An 18,794-nucleotide genomic window follows, 5' to 3' on the forward strand; every position below is an offset into this window, starting at 1 on the left:
TATGTATGTATATATATATGTATATATTCTTTTTTTTTTTATTTTGCTTTGTCGCTGTCTCCCGCGTTAGCGAGGTAGCGCAAGGAAACAGACGAAAGAATATATATATATATATATAAATATATATATATATATATATATATATATATATATATATATATATATATATATATATATATATATATATATATATATATATATATATATATATATATATATATTCAAATTACAGAGGTATAGGTGTGTTGAGTATTCCTGGGAAATTATATGGGAGGGTATCGATTGAGAGGGTGAAGGCATGTGCAGAGCATCAGATTGGGGAAGAACAGTATGGTTTCTGAAGCGGTAGAGGATGTGTGGATCAGGTGTTTGCTTTGAAGAATGTATGTGAGAAATACTTAGAAAAGCAAATGGATTTGTATGTAGCATTTATAGATCTGGAGAAGGCATATGATACAATTGATAGAGATGCTCTGTGGAAGGAATTAAGAATCTATGGTGTAGGAGGCAGGTTGCTAGAAGCAGTGAAAAGTATTTATCGAGGATGTAAGGCATGCGTACGAGTAGGAAGAGAGAAAAGTGATTGGTTCTCAGTGAATGTCGGTTTGCGGCAGGGGTGCGTGATGTCTCCATGGTTGTTTAATTTGTTTATGGATGGGGTTGTTAGGGAAGTGAATGCAAGAGTTTTGGAGAGAGGGGCAAGTATGCAATTTGTTGTGGATCAGAGGGCTTGGGAAGTGAGTCAGTTGTTGTTCGCTGATGATACAGCGCTGGTGGCTGATTCGGGTGAGAAACTGCAGAAGCTGGTGACTGAGTTTGGTAAAGTGTGTGAAAGTAAAAAGCTGAGAATAAATGTGAATAAGAGCAAGATTATTAGGTACATTAGGGTTGAGGGACAAGTCAATTGGGAGGTAAGCTTGAATGGAGAAAAACTGGAGGAAGTGAAGTGTTTTAGATTTCTGGCAGTGGATGTGGCAGCGGATGGAACCATGGAAGCGGAAGTGAGTCACAGGGTGAGGGAGGTGGCGAAAGTTCTGGGAGCGTTGAAAAATGTATGGAAGGAGAGAACATTGTCTCGGAAATCAAAAATACGTATGTTTGAAGGAATAGTGGTTCCAACAATGTTATTTTGTTGCGAGGCGTGGGCTATAGGAGGAGGGTGGATGTGTTGGAAATGAGATGTTTGAGGACAATATATGGTGTGAGGTGGTTTGATCGAGTAAGTAACGAAAGGGTAAGAGATATATGTAGTAATAAAAAGAGTGTGGTAGAGAGAGCAGAAAAGGGTGTTTTGAAATGGTTTGGTAACATGGAGAGAATGAGTGAGGAAAGATTCAAAGAGGATATATGTGTCAGAGGTGGAGGGAACGAGGAGAAGTGGGAGACCAAATTGGAGGTGGAAGGATGGAGTGAAAAAGATTTTGAGCGATTGGGGCCTGAACGTGCAGAAGGGTGAAAGGCGTGCAAGGACTAGAGTGAATTGGAACGAAGTGGTATACCGGGGTCGACGTGCTGTCAATGGATTGAACCAGGGCATGTGAAACGTCTGGGGTAAACCATGGAACGTTTTGTGGGGCCTGGATGCGGAAAAGGTGCATTATATATATATATATATATATATATATATATATATATATATATATATATATATATATATATATATATATATATATATATATATATATATAATGCACCTTTTATGGATTTATGGATCTGGAGAAGGCATATGATAGAGTTGATAGAGATGCTCTGTGGAAGGTATTAAGAATATATCGTGTGGGAGGCAAGTTGTTAGAAGCAGTGAAAAGTTTTTATCGAGGATGTAAGGCATGTGTACGTGTAGGAAGAGAGGAAAGTGATTGGTTCTGAGTGAATGTAGGTTTGCGGCAGGGGTGTGTGATGTCTCCATGGTTGTTTGATTTGTTTACGGATGGGGTTGTTAGGGAGGTGAATGAAAGAGTTTTGGAAAGAGGGACAAGTATGAAGTCTGTTGGGGATGAGAGAGCTTGGGAAGTGAGTCAGTTGTTGTTCGCTGATGATACAGCGCTGGTGGCTGATTCATGTGAGAAACTGCAGAAGCTGGTGACTGAGTTTGGTAAAGTGTGTGAAAGAAGAAAGTTAAGAGTAAATGTGAATAAGAGCAAGGTTATTAGGTACAGTAGGGTTGAGGGTCAAGTCAATTGGGAGGTAAGTTTGAATGGAGAAAAACTGGAGGAAGTAAAGTGTTTTAGATATCTGGGAGTGGATCTGGCAGCGGATGGAACCATGGAAGCGGAAGTGGATCATAGGGTGGGGGAGGGGGCGAAAATTCTGGGAGCCTTGAAGAATGTGTGGAAGTCGAGAACATTATCTCGGAAAGCAAAAATGGGTATGTTTGAAGGAATAGTGGTTCCAACAATGTTGTATGGTTGCGGGGCGTGGGCTATGGATAGAGTTGTGCGCAGGAGGATGGATGTGCTGGAAATGAGATGTTTGAGGACAATGTGTGGTGTGAGGTGGTTTGATCGAGTAAGTAACGTAAGGGTAAGAGAGATGTGTGGAAATAAAAAGAGCGTGGTTGAGAGAGCAGAAGAGGGTGTTTTGAAATGGTTTGGTCACATGGAGAGAATGAGTGAGGAAAGATTGACCAAGAGGATACATGTGTCGGAGGTGGAGGGAACGAGGAGAAGTGGGAGACCAAATTGGAGGTGGAAAGATGGAGTGATAAAAATTTTGTGTGATCGGGGCCTGAACATGCAGGAGGGTGAAAGGAGGGCAAGGAATAGAGTGAATTGGATCGATGTGGTATACCGGGGTTGACGTGCTGTCAGTGGATTGAATCAGGGCATGTGAAGCGTCTGGGGTAAACCATGGAAAGCTGTGTAGGTATGTATATTTGCGTGTGTGGACGTATGTATATACATGTGTATGGGGGTGGGTTGGGCCATTTCTTTCGTCTGTTTCCTTGCGCTACCTCGCAAACGCGGGAGACAGCGACAAAGAAAAAAAAAAAAAAAAAAAAAAAATATATATATATATATATATATATATATATATATATATATATATATATATATATATATATATATATACACGTGTGTGTGTGTGTGTGTGTGTGTGTGTGTGTGTGTGTGTGTGTGTGTGTGTGTGTTCTTATAGACAGAAGACAAGTTAAACAACTGAATTAAACAGAAATAACTCCACCATCACTAGAATGTACAAGTAGTAAGCTTGGTAATGTCTACCTAGTATCTTTCCTCGGATTATACTGTTTCTGAGGATCAACGTAATTGTTGTTCGACCATGTTTATTCGTAGTGATCGGTATCTATAATCTTACGTTGTCACAGGGAACTGCATCAGCTTCTACATTTCTGTTGTTTCATCTCTGTTGCCAGTACATCCTCGTCACGGCTGCACTAATGAAGCTCCATCCCAGCTGGCGAGCGTTCTCCCCAGCTTTCACACTCCCCTCCCAGCATACTACCCTGGTGACGTGCACCTCTCTATGACTCACTCTCCTGCTAGTATACTCCCCTGGTGACATACTGCGAATCAACGTGTTCACCACCCTCCCTCTCTATGTGTCACCCTGTATATTCCAGTAACTAACCACTCTACACAACTACCTGCAGTTGAAGAAGGCAATGTATTTTACAAAATTAAGTTTTCGTTATATTATGTATCGCCAATACTATCATTCGTCCAAGCTGGGTTGGTTAATTGGATAATTATATGGTTTAGAGAATCAGGGTCATTTAAATGCCATAAACATCTTTATAACTACCAGTCGAATAATAGTGAAAGTTCTCATGTATTTAGTGTACATCTAAGACCATACACGCTCTGGCTCTGGTAGTCTGTATGTACCAATGAATTTCGTCAGTTACTTAACGGAAGAATTCACGTACTCCGTGGAATGCCGACCATCTGTTTACTGTGGGTTTCTGGCGTGGTTATCGTACGTTACTATCCATTGCCAAGATACATCAGTTATAACATTGTCCTGTCCCGCAGGATATTGACCTTACTAATTTTTCATTCGTTCCTTCGTCAGTCGTCCCCATGTTAGTGTGGCAAAATGCACTCCAGCCAATATACCTGTACACTCAGCGTTCGCCTTCGCGGTTTCCAACTCAGCCTTCCTCATATACATATATTTGTATCATTATCAGGAACACGCTGTAGCAGGGGATGAGGCACATGGATCATTGGTTTGTGCATAATACATATATTCTCAGAACAATCTTTATTTTGACGTTTCAATTATTTTGATGTCTTCAAGCAAATCTAAAGCCGTAGCCATTATTACTTACAGGTGTCATTTGAGGCAGGAATCTGAAGTGAACCAAGACAAGAAACAGTATAACTGTGACTACGTGTTAGCGTAAGGCAGTGAGGTGCGGAGCAATGTAAGGTACCAGCAGTATATATGGGTCATTTCAGTGATGTCTCAGGAATAACTGCTATGGACAGAGTGGGAAGAGAAGAACTGTAAGAGACGTGTGTGGTAGCTGAGAAGGCACAAAAGTGAAATGTGGAGTGAGTATGAACACTCAAGTCGAATCCAAGAGGAGAGAGTGAGATGGCTAGATGAGTGTACCATAGTAATACAACAGATGTGTGTAATATGGGTAGATCTCTCGTGTTACGTATACATAATTACTAAATGACAGCGTATATGTTCTTACCTCTTCATATATATATATATATATATATATATATATATATATATATATATATATATATATATATATATATATTCATTTTATTTATTTTGCTTTGTCGCTGTCTCCCGCGTTAGCGAGGTAGCGCAAGGAAACAGACGAAAGAATGGCCCAACCCACCCACATACACATGTATATACATACACGTCCACACACGCAAATATACATACCTATACATCTCAATGTATACATATATATGCACACACAGACATATACATATATACACATGTACATAATTCATACTGTCTGCCTGTATTTATTCCCATCGCCACCTCTTCACATATGGAATAACAACCCCCTTCCCCTCATGTGTGCAAGGTAGTGCTAGGAAAAGACAACAAAGGCCACATTCGTTCACACTCAGTCTCTAGCTGTCATGTAATAATGCACCGAAACCACAGCTCCCTTTCCACATCCAGGCCCCACAGAACTTTCCATGGTTTACCCCAGACGCTTCACATGCCCTGGTTCAATCCATTGACAGCACGTCGACCCCGGTATACCACATCGTTCCAATTCACTCTACTCTTTGCATGCCTTTCACCTTCCTGCATGTTCACGCCCCGATCACTCAAAATCTTTTTCACCCCATCTTTCGACCTCCAATTTGGCCTCCCACTTCTCCTCGTTCCCTCCACCTCTGACACATATATCCTCTTGGTCAATCTTTCCTCACTCATTCTCTCCATGTGACCAAACCATTTCAAAACACCCTCTTCTGCTCTCTCAACCACACTCTTTTTATTTCCACACATCTCTCTTACCCTTACATTACTTACTCGATCAAACCTCCTCACACCACACATTGTCCTCAAACATCTCATTTCCAGCACATCCACCCTCCTGCGCACAACTCTATCCATAGCCCACGCCTCACAACCATACAACATTGTTGGACCCACTATTCCTTCAAACATACCCATTTTTGCTTTCCGAGATAGTGTTCTCGACTTCCAAACATTCTTCAAGGCTCCCAGAATTTTCGCCCCCTCCCCCACCCTATGATTCACTTCCGCTTCCATGGTTCCATCCGCTGCCAGATCCACTCCCAGATATCTAAAACACTTTACTTCCTCCAGTTTTTCTCCGTTCAAGCTTACCTCCCAGTTGACTTGACCCTCAACCCTACTGTACCTAATAACCTTGCTCTTATTCACATTTACTCTCTACTTTCTTCTTTCACACACTATCAAACTCAGTCACCAGCTTCTGCAGTTTCTCACATGAATCAGCCACCAGCGCTGTATCATCAGCGAACAACTGACTCACTTCCCAATCTCTCTCATCCACAACAGACTGCATACTTGCCCCTCTTTCCAAAACTCTTGCATTCACCTCCCTTACAACCCCATCTATAAACAAATTAAACAACCATGGAGACATCACACATCCCTGCCGCAAACCTACATTCACTGAGAACCAATCACTTTCCTCTCTTCCTACACGTATACATGCCTTACATCCTCGATAAAAACTTTTCACTGCTTCTAACGACTTGCCTCCCACACCATATATTCTTAATACCTTCCACAGAGCACCTCTATCAGCTCTATCATATGCCTTCTCCAGATCCATAAATGCTACATAGAAATCCATATATATTTATTTATTTATTTATTTTGCTTTGTCGCTGTCTCCCGCGTTAGCGAGGTAGCGCAAGGAAACAGACGAAAGAATGGCCCAACTCACCCACATACACATGTATATACATACACGTCCACACACGCAAATATACATACCTATACATCTCACTGTACACATATATATACACACACAGACATATACATATATACACATGTACATGATTCATACTGTCTGCCTTTATTTATTCCCATCGCCACCTCGCCACACATGGAATAACAACCCCCTCCCCCCTCATGTGTGCGAGGTAGCGCACACATGTTTGTGTGTGTGTGTGTGTGTGTGTGTGTGTGTGTGTGTGTGTGTAGTATCTATTATACTCAGTCACTGTCTCCAGCGTTAGCGAGGTAGTGCAAGGAAACAGACGAAAGAATGGCCCAACCCACCCACATAAACATGCATATACATAAACGCCCACACGCGCACCTATACATACCTATACATTTCAACGTATACATACATATACATACACAGAAATATACATATATACACATGTACATGTTCATACTTGGTGCCTCCATTCATCCCCGTCACCACCACGCCACACATTAAACAGCACCCCCCCCCTCCTCCCTCCCCGAGAGGTAGCGCTAGGAAAAGATAAAGGCCACATTCGTTCACACTCAGTCTAGCTGTCGTGTGTAATACACCGAAACCACAGCTCCCTTTCCACATCCAGGCCCCACAGAACTTTCCATGGTTTACCCCAGACGCTTCACATGCCCTGGTTCAATCAATTGGCAGCACGTCAACCCCGGTATACCATATCGTTCCAATTCACTCTATTCCTTGCACACCTTTTGTCCTCCCGTAAGTTCAGGCCCCGATCACTCAAAATCTTTTTCACTCCATCCTTCCACCTCCAGTTTAGTCTCTCACTTCTCGTTCCCTCCACCTCTGACACATATATCGTCTTGTCAAGTATATTCCTATGAGTCCACGGGGAAATGAAACCCGATAAGCTCCCAAGTGCACTTTAGTGTAATGATCGCATCATCAGGGAAGATACAAGATAGAATATAAGTCATGTGATATGCAATATGGAGAGATAGCTAGGACGCCATTTGGTAAACAAGCGACGACCCGAATGGAGATCAGTTGTGTTCAAGTCTGGCAACATGCGTATCATAAATTCATTATTTGGACAAGAAGGGGAACTGTTCGCAAATTTCATCAACAATAAAGCAATCAAATTTGTATAGACCTTCACTAATGTTAATATTACAATGCCTTGTGTATTTGATGATAGAAGATTCAGTGATATTTCTCGTGGTACAAGAGTTGAGTTGATAACTGAGATGGCATTACTCCAGTCAGTACAGTAATAATAATAATCAAAATTATTAAACAAGGCATTTTATTCTTGTCCAGCACTTATACTGAATTTATATCCCCATTAGCCCCCTTCACCGATGTGTACGAGTAAGAAGAGAGGAAAGTGATTTGTTCCCAGTGAATGTCGGTTTACGGCGGGGGTACGCGATGTCTCCATGGTTGTTTAATTTGTTTATGGATGGAGTTGTTAGGGAGGTGAATGCAATGAGAGTAGATATGAATAAGAGCAAGGTTCTTAGGTTCAGTAGGGTTGAGGGACAAGTCAATTGGGAGGTACGTTTGAATGGAGAAAAACTGGAGGACGTAAAGAGTTTTAAATATCTGGGAGTGGATTTAGCAGCGAGGTAGCGCAAGAAAAAGACGAAAGAATGGCCAACCCACCCACATACACATATATATACATAAACGCTTACACACACACACATATACATACGTATACATTTTAACGTATACATACATATACAGGCACAGAAATACACATAGATACATATGTATATTATCCCTGGGGATAGGGGATTAAGAATACTTCCCACGTATTCCCTGCGTGTCGTAGAAGGCGACTAAAAGGGGAGGGAGCGGGGGGCTGGAAATCCTCTCCTCTCGTTTTTTTTTTTTTTTTTTCAATTTTCCAAAAGAAGGAACAGAGAATTGGGCCAGGTGAGGGTATTCCCTCAAAGGCCCGGTCCTCTGTTCTTAACGCTACCTCGCTAATGCGGGAAATGGCGAATAGTTTGAAAGAAAAGAAAAGAAAGACATATGTATATATTACTACTTGCTGTTTCATCCATCCCGCCGTCACCCCACCACATGAAATAGCACCCCCCCCCCCCCACCCCACACACACACACACACTGTGAGGTAGTGCTAGGAAAAGACAACAAAGGCCACATTCGGTCACACTCAGTCTCTCGCTGTCATGTGTAATGCACCGAAACCACAGCTCCCTTTTCACATCCAGGCCCCACAAAATTCTCCATGGTTTACCCCAGACGCCTCACACGCCCTGGTTCAATCCATTGACAGCACGTCGACCTAGGTGTACCACATCGTTCCAATTCACTCTATTCCTTGCATTCCTTTCACCCTCCTGCATGTTCAGGCCCCGATCACTCAAAATCTTTTTCACTCCATCCTTCCACCTCCGGTTTGGTCTCCCGCTTCTCCTCGTTCCCTATACCTCTGACACATATATCCTCTTTGTCAATCTTTCCTCACGCATTCTCTCCAAGTGACCAAACCATTTCAACACACAGTCTTCTGCTCTCTAAACTACACTCTGTTTATTATCACACTTCTCTCTTACCCTTTCATTACTTATTCGATAAAACCACCTCACACCTCATAATGTCCTTAAATATCTCATTTTCAACACATCCACCCTCCTCAGCACAACCCTATCTATAGCCCATGCCTCGCAACCATTTAACATTGTTGGAACCACTATTCCTTCAAATATATCCATTTTTGCTCTCCGAGATAACGTTCTCGCTTTCCACACACTTTTCAACGCTCCCAGAACCTTCGCCCCCTCCCCCACCCTGTGACTCACTTTCGCTTCCATCCACTGCTAAATCCACTCCCAAACATCTAAAACACTTCCATTCCTCCAGTTTTTTTCCATTCAAACTTACCTCCCAGTTAACTTGTCTCTCAACCTTACTGAACCTAATAACCTTGCCCTTATTCACATTTACTCTCAACTTTCTTCTTTCATACACTTTACCAAACTCAGTCACCAACTGCTGCAGCGAACAACTACTGATTCACTTCCCAAGCCCTCTCATCTACAACAGACTGCATACTTGCCCCTCTCTCCATAACTTTTGCATTCACCTCCCTAACCACCCCATCGATAAACAAATTAAACAACCATAGGGAAATCATGCACCCTTGCCGCAAACCGACATTCACTGGGAACCAATCTCTCTTGTGTCTCCCCTGATGATGTGATTATTACACGAAAGTGCACTTGGGAACTTATCGTGTTTCATTTTCCTCGTGGCCTCATAGTAATATATATATATATATATATATATATATATATATATATATATATATATATATATATATATATATATATATATATATATGCATAAACGTCCATACACGCACATATACAGACATATACATACATATAGATACACATACACAGACATGAAATACATATACTCATGTACATACTCATACTTGCTTGGCTTCATCCATTCTGGCGCTACCTCACCCCACAGGAAACAGCATCGCTACCCCCTGCTTCAGCGAGGTACCGCCAGGAAAACAGACAAAAAAGGACACAATTGTTCACACTCAGTCTCTAGCTGCCGTATGTAAGACACCGAAACCACAGCTCCCTTTCCACATCCAGGCCCCACAGAGCTTTCCATGATTTACCCAAGAAACTTCACATGCCTTAATGCCGTCCACTGATAGCACGTTTACCCCAGTATACCACATCGTTCTAATTCCCTCTATTCCTTGCACGCCTCTCACCCTCCTTTATGTTCAGGCCCCGGTCGCTCGAAATCTTTTTCATCCCATCCTTCCACCTCCAATTTGATCTTCCGCCTCACCTTGTTCCCTCCACCTCTGACATATAAATCATCTTTGTCAATCTTTCCTCACTCATTCTCTCCATATGTTCAGACCAAGAGGTCACAGTGGTGCTCATGATCTAGTATATACACAAAACACAGGAAAATGAAACACGATAAGTTCGCAAGTGCACCTTCGTATAATGATTACATAATCACGGGAGGTACAAAAATGAGATAAAAGACAAAAGAGTCAGTTGATATACAAGTAAGAGACAGGTAAGATCCCTTTGGTAAACAAGCTTGTTTACCTTTGGCATTATATATTATCCCTGGGGATGGGGAGAAAGAATACTTCCCACGTATTCCCCGCGTGTCGTAGAAGGAGACGAAAGTGGGCGGGAGCGGGGGGCTAGAAACCTTCCCCTCCTTGTATTCAATTTTCTAAAAGGGGAAACAAGAGAATGAATCACGCGGGGAGTGCTCATCCTCCTCGAAGGCTCAGATTGGGGTGTCTAAATGTGTGTGCATGTATTCAAGATGAGAAAAAAAGAGAGATAGGCAGTCTGTTTGAGGAAAGGAACCTGGATGTTTTGGCTCTGAGTGAAACGAAGCTCAAGGGTAAAGGGGAAGAGTGGTTTAGGAATGATTTGGGAGTAAAGTCAGGAGTTGGTAAGAGGACAAGAGCAAAGCGCTTCTGAAGCAGTTGTTGTGAGATTATGTGATACAGTGTAAGAAAGTAAACTCTAGATTGATATGGGTAAAACTGAAAGTGGATGGAGAGAGGTGGGTGATTATTGGTGCATATGCACCTGGGCATGAGAAGAAAGATCGTGAGAGGCAAGTGTTTTGGGAGCAGATGAGTGAGTATATTAGCAGCTTTGATGCGCGAGACCGGATTATAGTGATGGGTGATTTGAATGCAAAGGTGAATAATGTGGCAGTTGAGGGCATAAATGGTGTGCATGGGGTGTTCAGTGTTGTAAATGGAAATAGTAAAGAGCTTTTAGGTTTGTGTGCTGAGAAAGGACTGGTGATTGGGAATACCTGGTTTAAAACGAGAGATATACATAAGTATACGGATGTAAGTTGGAGAGATGGCCAGAGAGCGTTATTGGATTACGTGTTAATTGACAGGCGCGTGAAAGAGAGACTTTTGGATGTTAATGTCCTGAGAGGTGCAACTGGAGGGATGTCTGATTATTATCTTGTGGAGGCGAGGGTGAAGATTTCTAGAGGTTTTCAGAAAAGAAGAGAGAATGTTGGCGTGAAGTGAATGGTGACAGTAAGTGAGCTTGGAAACGAGACTTGTCTGAGGAAGTACCCGGAGAGATTGAGTGCATAATGGCAAAACGTGAGAGCAAATGACATAAAGGGAGTGGGGGATGAATGGGGTGTATTTAGGGAAGCAGTGATGGCTTGCACAAAAGATGCTTGTAGCATGAGAAAGATGGTAAGTGGGCAGATTAGAAAGGGTAGTGAATGGTGGGATGAAGATGAAGGATTGTTAGTGAAAGAGAAGAGAGAGGCGTTTGGACAAACTCGGCAGGGAAGTAGTGCAAATGACTCGTAGATGTATGAGAGAAAGAGGTAGGAGGTTAAGAGAAAGAAGCAAGAGGTGAAAAAGAGGGCAAATGAGAGTTGGGGTGAGAGAATATCAATAAATTTTAGGGAGGATAATAATTTGCTTTGATATGAGGTAAATAAAGTGCGTAAGACTAGAGAACAAATGGGGACATCGGTGAAAGGGGCTAATGGGGAGGTAATAACAAGTAGTGGTGATGTGAGAAGGAGATGGAGTGAGTATTTTGAAGGTTTGTTGAATGTGTTTGATGATAGAGTGGCAGATACAGGGTGTTTTGGTCGAGGTGGTATGCGAAGTGAGAGGGTCAGGGACAATGGTTTGGTAAACAGAGAAAAGGTAGTGAAAGCTTTGCGGAATATGAAATCCGACAAGGCGGCGGGTTTGAACAATATTGCAGTGGAATTTATTAAGAAATGGGGTGACTGTGTTGTTAAATGGTTGGTAAGGATATTCATTGTATGTATGGTACATGGTGAAGTGCCTGAGGATTTGCGGATTGCATGCATAGTGCCATTGCACAAAGGCAAATGGAATAAAGGTGAGTGTTCAAATTACAGAGGTATAAGTTTGTTGAGTATTCCTGGGAAATTATATGAGAGGGTATTGATTGAAAGGGTAAAGGCATATACATAGCATCAGATTGGGGAAGAGCCGTGTGGTTTCAGAAGTGGTAGAGGATGTGTGGATCATATTTTTGCTTTGAAGAATGTCTGTGAGAAATACTTAGAAAAACAGATGAATTTGTATGTAGCATTTATGGATCTGGAGAAGGCATATGATGGGGTTGATAGAGATGCTTTGTGGAAGGTATTAAGAGTACATGGTGTAGGAGGTAAGTTGCTAGAAGCAGAGAAAAGTTTCTACCAAAGATGTAAGGCATGTGTACGAGTAGGGAGAGAGGAAAGTGATTGGTTCCCAGTGAATGTCGGTTTGCGGCAGGGGTGCGTGATGTTTCCATGGTTGATTAATTTGTTTATGGATGGGTTGGTTAGGGAGGTGAATACAAGAGTTTTGGAGAAAGGGGCAAGTATGCAGTTTATTGTGGATGAGAAGGCTTGGGAAGTGAGTCAGTTGTTGTTTGTTGATGATACAGCGCTGGTGGCTGATTCGCGTGAGAAACTGCAGAAGTTGTTGACTGAATTTGGTAAAGGTGAAAGAAGAAATTTGAGAGTAAATGTGAGTAAGAGCAAGGTTATTAGGTTCAGTAGGGTTGCGTGACAAGTTAATTGGGAGGTAAGTTTGAATGGAGAAAAACTGGACAAAGGGAAGTGTTTTAGATATCTGGGAGTGGATTTAGCAGCGGATGGAACCATGGAAACGGAAGTGAGTCACAGGGTAGGGGAGGGGACGAAGGTTCTGGGAGCATTGAAGAATGTGTGGAAGGCGTGAACGTTATCTCGGAGAGTAAAAATGGATATGTTTCAAGGAATAGTGGTTCCAACAATGTTATATGGTTGCGAGGCGTGGGCTGTAGACAGGGTTGTGCGGAGGAGGGTGGATGTGTTGGAAATAAAATGTTTGAGGACAATATGTGGTGCGAGGTGGCTTGATCGAGTAAGTAGTGAAAGGGTAAGAGAGACGTGTGGCAATAAAATGAGTGTGGTTGAAAGAGCAGAAGAGAGTGTATTGAAATGGTTTGGTCACATTGAGAGTATGAATGAGGAAAGATTGACAAAAAGGATACATGTGTCAGAGGTGGAAGGAACGAGAGGTGGGAGACAAAGTTGGGGTGGAAGGATGGAATGAAAAAGGATTTTGACCGATCGAGGCCTAAACATACACGAGGGTGAAAGGCGTGCAAGGAATAGAGTGAATTGGAACGATGTGATATACCGGGGTCGACCTGCTGTCAATGAATTGAAACAGAACATGTGAAGCGTCTGGGGTAAACCATGGAAAGTTTTGTGGGGCCTGGATGTCGAAAGGTATCTGTAGTTTCGGTGCATTATACATGACAGATAGAGACTGAGTGTGAACGAATGTGGCCTTTGTTGTCTTTTCCTAGCGCTACCTCGCGCGCGCGGGCAGGAAGGGGTGCTATTTCATGTGTAGAGGGGTGGTGATGAGAATGAATGAAGGCAGCAAGTATGAATATATACATGTGTAAATATGTTCATGTCTGTGTATGTATATGTATGTATAAGTTGAAATGAATAGGTATGTATATGAGCGTGTGTGGGGCGTTTATGTACATACATGTGTATGTGGGTGGGTTGGGCCATTCTTTCATGTGTTTCCTTGCGCGGGAGACAGCAACTAAGTTTAATATAAATATAATGAATACACACACACACACACACACACACACACACACACACACATATATATATATATATATATATATATATATATATATATATATATATATATATATATATATATATATATATATATGGTATGTTTGAAGGAATAGTGGTTCCAACAATGTTGTATGGTTGCGAGGCGTGGGCTATGGATAGAGTTGTGCGCAGGAGGATGGATGTGCTGGAAATGAGATGTTTAAGGACAATGTGTGGTATGAGGTGGTTTGATCGAGTAAGTAACGTAAGGGTAAGAGAGATGTGTGGAAATAAAAAGAGCGTGGTTGAGAGAGCAGAAGAGGGTGTTTTGAAATGGTTTGGGCACATGGAGAGAATGAGTGCGGAAAGATTGACCAAGAGGATATATGTGTCGGAGGTGGAGGGAACGAGGAGAAGTGGGAGACCAAATTGGAGGTGGAAAGATGGAGTGAAAAAGATTTTGTGTGATCGGGGCCTGAACATGCAGGAGGGTGAAAGGAGGGCAAGGAATAGAGTGAATTGGATCGATGTGGTATACCGGGGTTGACGTGCTGTCAGTGGATTGAATCAAGGCATGTGAAGCGTCCGGGGTAAACCATGGAAAGCTGTGTAGGTATGTATATTTGCGTGTGTGGACGTGTGTATGTACATGTGTATGGGGAGGGTTGGGCCATTTCTTTCGTCTGTTTCCTTGCGCTACCTCGCAAACGCGGGAGACAGCGACAAAGTATAAAAAAAAAAAAAAATATATATATATATATATATATATATATATATATATATATATATATATATATATATATATATATATATTATCCCTGGGGATAGGGGATTAAGAATACTTCCCACGTATTCCCTGCGTGTCGTAGAAGGCGACTAAAAGGGGAGGAAGCGGGGGGCTGGAAATCCTCCCCTCTCGTTTTTTTTTTTTTTAAATTTTCCAAAAGAAGGAACAGAGGGGGCCAGGTGAGGATATTCAAAAAAAGGCCCAGTCCTCTGTTCCTAACGCTACCTCGCTAACGCGGGAAATGGCGAATAGTTTAAAAGAAAAAAAAAATATATATATATATAAATATATATATACATATTCTTTATTTATCTATCTTGCTTGCATAGTGCCATTGTACAAAGGCAAAGGGGATAAGAGTGAGTGCTCAAATTACAGAGGTATAAGTTTGTTGATTATTCCTGGCAAATTATATGGGAGGGTATTGATGGAGAGGGTGAAGGTATGTACAGAGCATCATACTGGGGAAAAGCAGTGTGGTTTCAGAAGTGGTAGAGGATGTGTGGATCAGGTGTTTGCCTTGAAGAATGTATGTGAGAAACCCTTAGAAAAGCAAATGGATTTGTATGTAGCATTTATGGATCTGGAGAAGGCATATGATAGAGTTGATAGAGATGCTCTGTGGAAGGTATTAAGAATATATGGTGTGGGAGGCAAGTTGTTAGAAGCAGTGAAAAGTTTTTATCGAGGATGTAAGGCATGTGTACGTGTAGGAAGAGAGGAAAGTGATTGGTTCTCAGTGAATGTAGGTTTGCGGCAGGGGTGTGTGATGTCTCCATGGATGTTTAATTTGTTTATTGATGGGGTTGTTAGGGAGGTGAATGCAAGAGTTTTGGAAAGAGGGGCAGGTATGCAGTCTGTTGTGGATGAGAGAGCTTGGGAAGTGAGTCAATTGAAGTGACAGAGCTTGGGAAGTGAGTCAATTGTTGTTCGCTGATGATACAGCGCTGGTGGCTGATTCATGTGAGAAACTGCAGAAGCTGGTGACTGAGTTTGGTAAAGTGTGTGAAAGAAGAAAGTTAAGAGGAAACGTAAACAAGAGCAAGGTTATTAGGTACAGTAGGGTTGAGGGTCAAGTCAATTGAGAGGTAAGATTGAATGGAAAAAAACTGGAGGAAGTAAAGTGTTTTAGATATCTTGGAGTGGATCTGGTAGCGGATGGAACCATGGAAGCGGAAGTGAATCATAGGGTGGGGAAGGGGGCGAAAATTCTGGGAGCCTTGAAGAATGTTTGGAAGTCGAGAGCATTATCTCGGAGAGGAAAAATGGGTATGTTTGAAGGAATAGTGGTTCCAACAATGTTGTATGGTTGCGAGGCGTGGGCTATGGATAGAGTTGTGCGCAGGAGGGTGGATGTGCTGGAAATGAGATGTTTGAGGACAATATGTGGTGTGAGGTGGTTTGATCGAGTAAGTAATGTAAGGGTAAGAGAGATGTGTGGAAATAAAAAGAGTATGGTTGAGACAGCAGAAGAGGGTGTTTTGAAATGGTTTGGTCACATGGAGAGAATGAGTGAGGAAAGATTGACCAAGAGGATATATGTGTCAGGGGTGGAGGGAACGAGGAGAAGTGGGAGACCAAATTGGAGGTGGAAAGATGGAGTGAAAACGATTTTGAGTGATCGGGGCCTGAACATTCAGGAGGGTGAAAGGCGTGCAAGGAATAGAGTGAATTGGAACGATGTGGTATACCGGGGTCGACGTGCTATCAATGGATTGAACCAGGGCATGTGAAGCGTCTGGGGTAAACCATGGAAAGTTCTGTGTGGCCTGGATGTGGAAAGGGAGCTGTGGTTTCGGTGCATTATTACATGACAGCTAGAGACTGAGTGTGAACGAATAGGGCCTTTGTTGTCTTTTCCTAGCACTACCTCGCACACATGAGGGGGGAGGGGGTTGTTATTCTATGTGTGGCGAGGTGGCGATGAGAATGAATAAAGGCAGACAGTATGAATTATATACATGTGTATATATTTATATGTCTGTGTGTGTATATATATGTGTACATTGTGATGTATGGGTATGTATATATGCGTGTGTGGACGTGTATGTATATACATGCGTATGTGGGTGGGTTGGGCCATTTCTTTCGTCTGTTTCCTTGCGCTACCTCGCTGACGCGGGAGACAGCGACAAAGCAAAATATTAGTAATAATAATAATAATGATATATATATATATATATATATATATATATATATATATATATATATATATATATATATATATATATATATATATATATACTATCCCTGGGGATAGGGGAGAAAGAATACTTCCCACGTATTCCCTGCGTGTCGTAGAAGGCGACTAAATGGGAAGGGAGCGGGGGGGGCTGGAAATCCTCCCCTCTCGTTTTTTTTTTTTTTTCCCCCAAAAGATGGAACAGAAAAGGGGGCCAGGTGAGGATATTCCCTGAAAGGCCCAGTCCTCTGTTCTTAACGCTACCTCGCTATCGCGGGAAATGGCGAATAGTATGAAAGAAAAGAATATATGTATGTGTGTTTGTGCCGCCATATTGCCTCTCCCATCTCACTGGTCTCCACTGACTTACTGTCTCATTTATCCTGCGGTCCATCACAACCTTACCATCACAACCTTACCCGCTGTTTTTTTTTTCTTATTCCTCAAGCGCCTCAGGCCTGCTGCACTGTGATACACCAACTACCAGCCTGATGTGCCTGACATTTCCTGGCAACGTCTTATGTGTTCCAGCACTGCTTCCTCTCGTCTTCCTCTCCACTATGTGTTCCAGCACTGCTTCCTCTCGTCTTCCTCTCCACTGTGAATTGTACCTCTGTCATCCTATCCCAAACCAGTACCACGTCATGCTACCTTACTATAATTTTGCAATATATTACTCACTGTTAGTGTTCTCCACGGAATCAGTAGCAGTCTTACCTTCGTGGGTGTGTCAGTGAGTGGTCTCTGTAGATGTTTAAAGAAAAGGCAAATCTTAGCTCTCCTAACCACAACATAGCCGTTCATATTCTAACCAGACAGTGCCCATGGTGACCAAAGCAACCTTGTCATTCCAGACTTCCTTATTGCAGATGACAAGCGTTACTAAATCCGTGGGTTACGTAGTAGTGCAAATAATGGATCACTTGAAGATCCTGTCCTCCTAATGTTTTCTAGGGTAAGCTAAGCCAGGCTTGTATCCTAATCTAATCACAGTTAACCTAGTCAAGACTAACTTAACATAACCTAACCTAATTTAACCACAGTTAACCTAACTTAACCTAACCCAACTTAAAATAACCTAACTTAACCTAACCTAATTTAACTTAACCTAACCTAACCTAACTTAACCTAACCTAACCTAACCTAACAACCTAACCTAAGCTAACCTAACAACCTAGCCCAACCTAACCTACCCTAACAACCTAGCCCAACATAACCTAACCTAACAACCTAGCCCAACAACCTAACCTAACTTAATCACAGTTAACCTAACCCAATCTAACCTAACCTAACCTAACCTAACCTAACCTAATTTAGAGGCAAGTCTTCATAGTGATCTCCAATAATGTAGAGCAACTCGGAGTCAAGGACAGGGTGGAGGAGCTGCCTTACTTGCACAGGATACAACCGTCCTTCAGGAAGAACTCGAAGTCGACCCTGGCCGGCTCGTCAATCATGTTGTAGATCCAGATAAGGATGTCGTTTTCTTTGATGGTGTCACGCTGCCATGGGAGACAAGAAAGAATCAATTAATGGCTGTAACGTTACATAAAACTCGATCTAAAGTTAGTACATTGCTGACTGGCAATATAGAAATTTATGATAGATTAAGCATATTCCGCTTCCATCACAAGTTTTGCCACTTTGGCTCTACTGACATACTGTGAAATGCATTTCTTGTTTGTTTAGCTGGCAGTGTAGACCACAGTATGTTACTCCTCAGTCGACGACATTTACAAAGAGATTTGTGTC

The 18,794-nt window shown here is 42.2% G+C and overlaps 1 protein-coding gene across 4 annotated transcripts in view; it reads right to left on the minus strand.

Annotated features, from left to right (window-relative positions):
- LOC139753346 (myophilin-like) overlaps positions 1-18,794 on the minus strand; it is a 55,695-nt gene that overhangs the window by 18,770 nt on the left and 18,131 nt on the right. For all 4 annotated transcript variants that reach the window (XR_011713689.1, XR_011713687.1, XR_011713688.1 and 1 more), the window contains exon 2: positions 18,435-18,544. Coding sequence is in view for 1 of the 4 variants with exons in the window: in XM_071669700.1 (XP_071525801.1) it covers positions 18,435-18,544 (110 nt within the window). In the remaining 3 variants the exon portion in view is untranslated. The remainder of the gene's footprint in view (positions 1-18,434; positions 18,545-18,794) is intronic.

This window comes from Panulirus ornatus, chromosome 14, assembly GCF_036320965.1.
Source record: "Panulirus ornatus isolate Po-2019 chromosome 14, ASM3632096v1, whole genome shotgun sequence".
In the NCBI taxonomy this organism is placed as follows: Eukaryota; Metazoa; Arthropoda; class Malacostraca; order Decapoda; family Palinuridae; genus Panulirus; species Panulirus ornatus.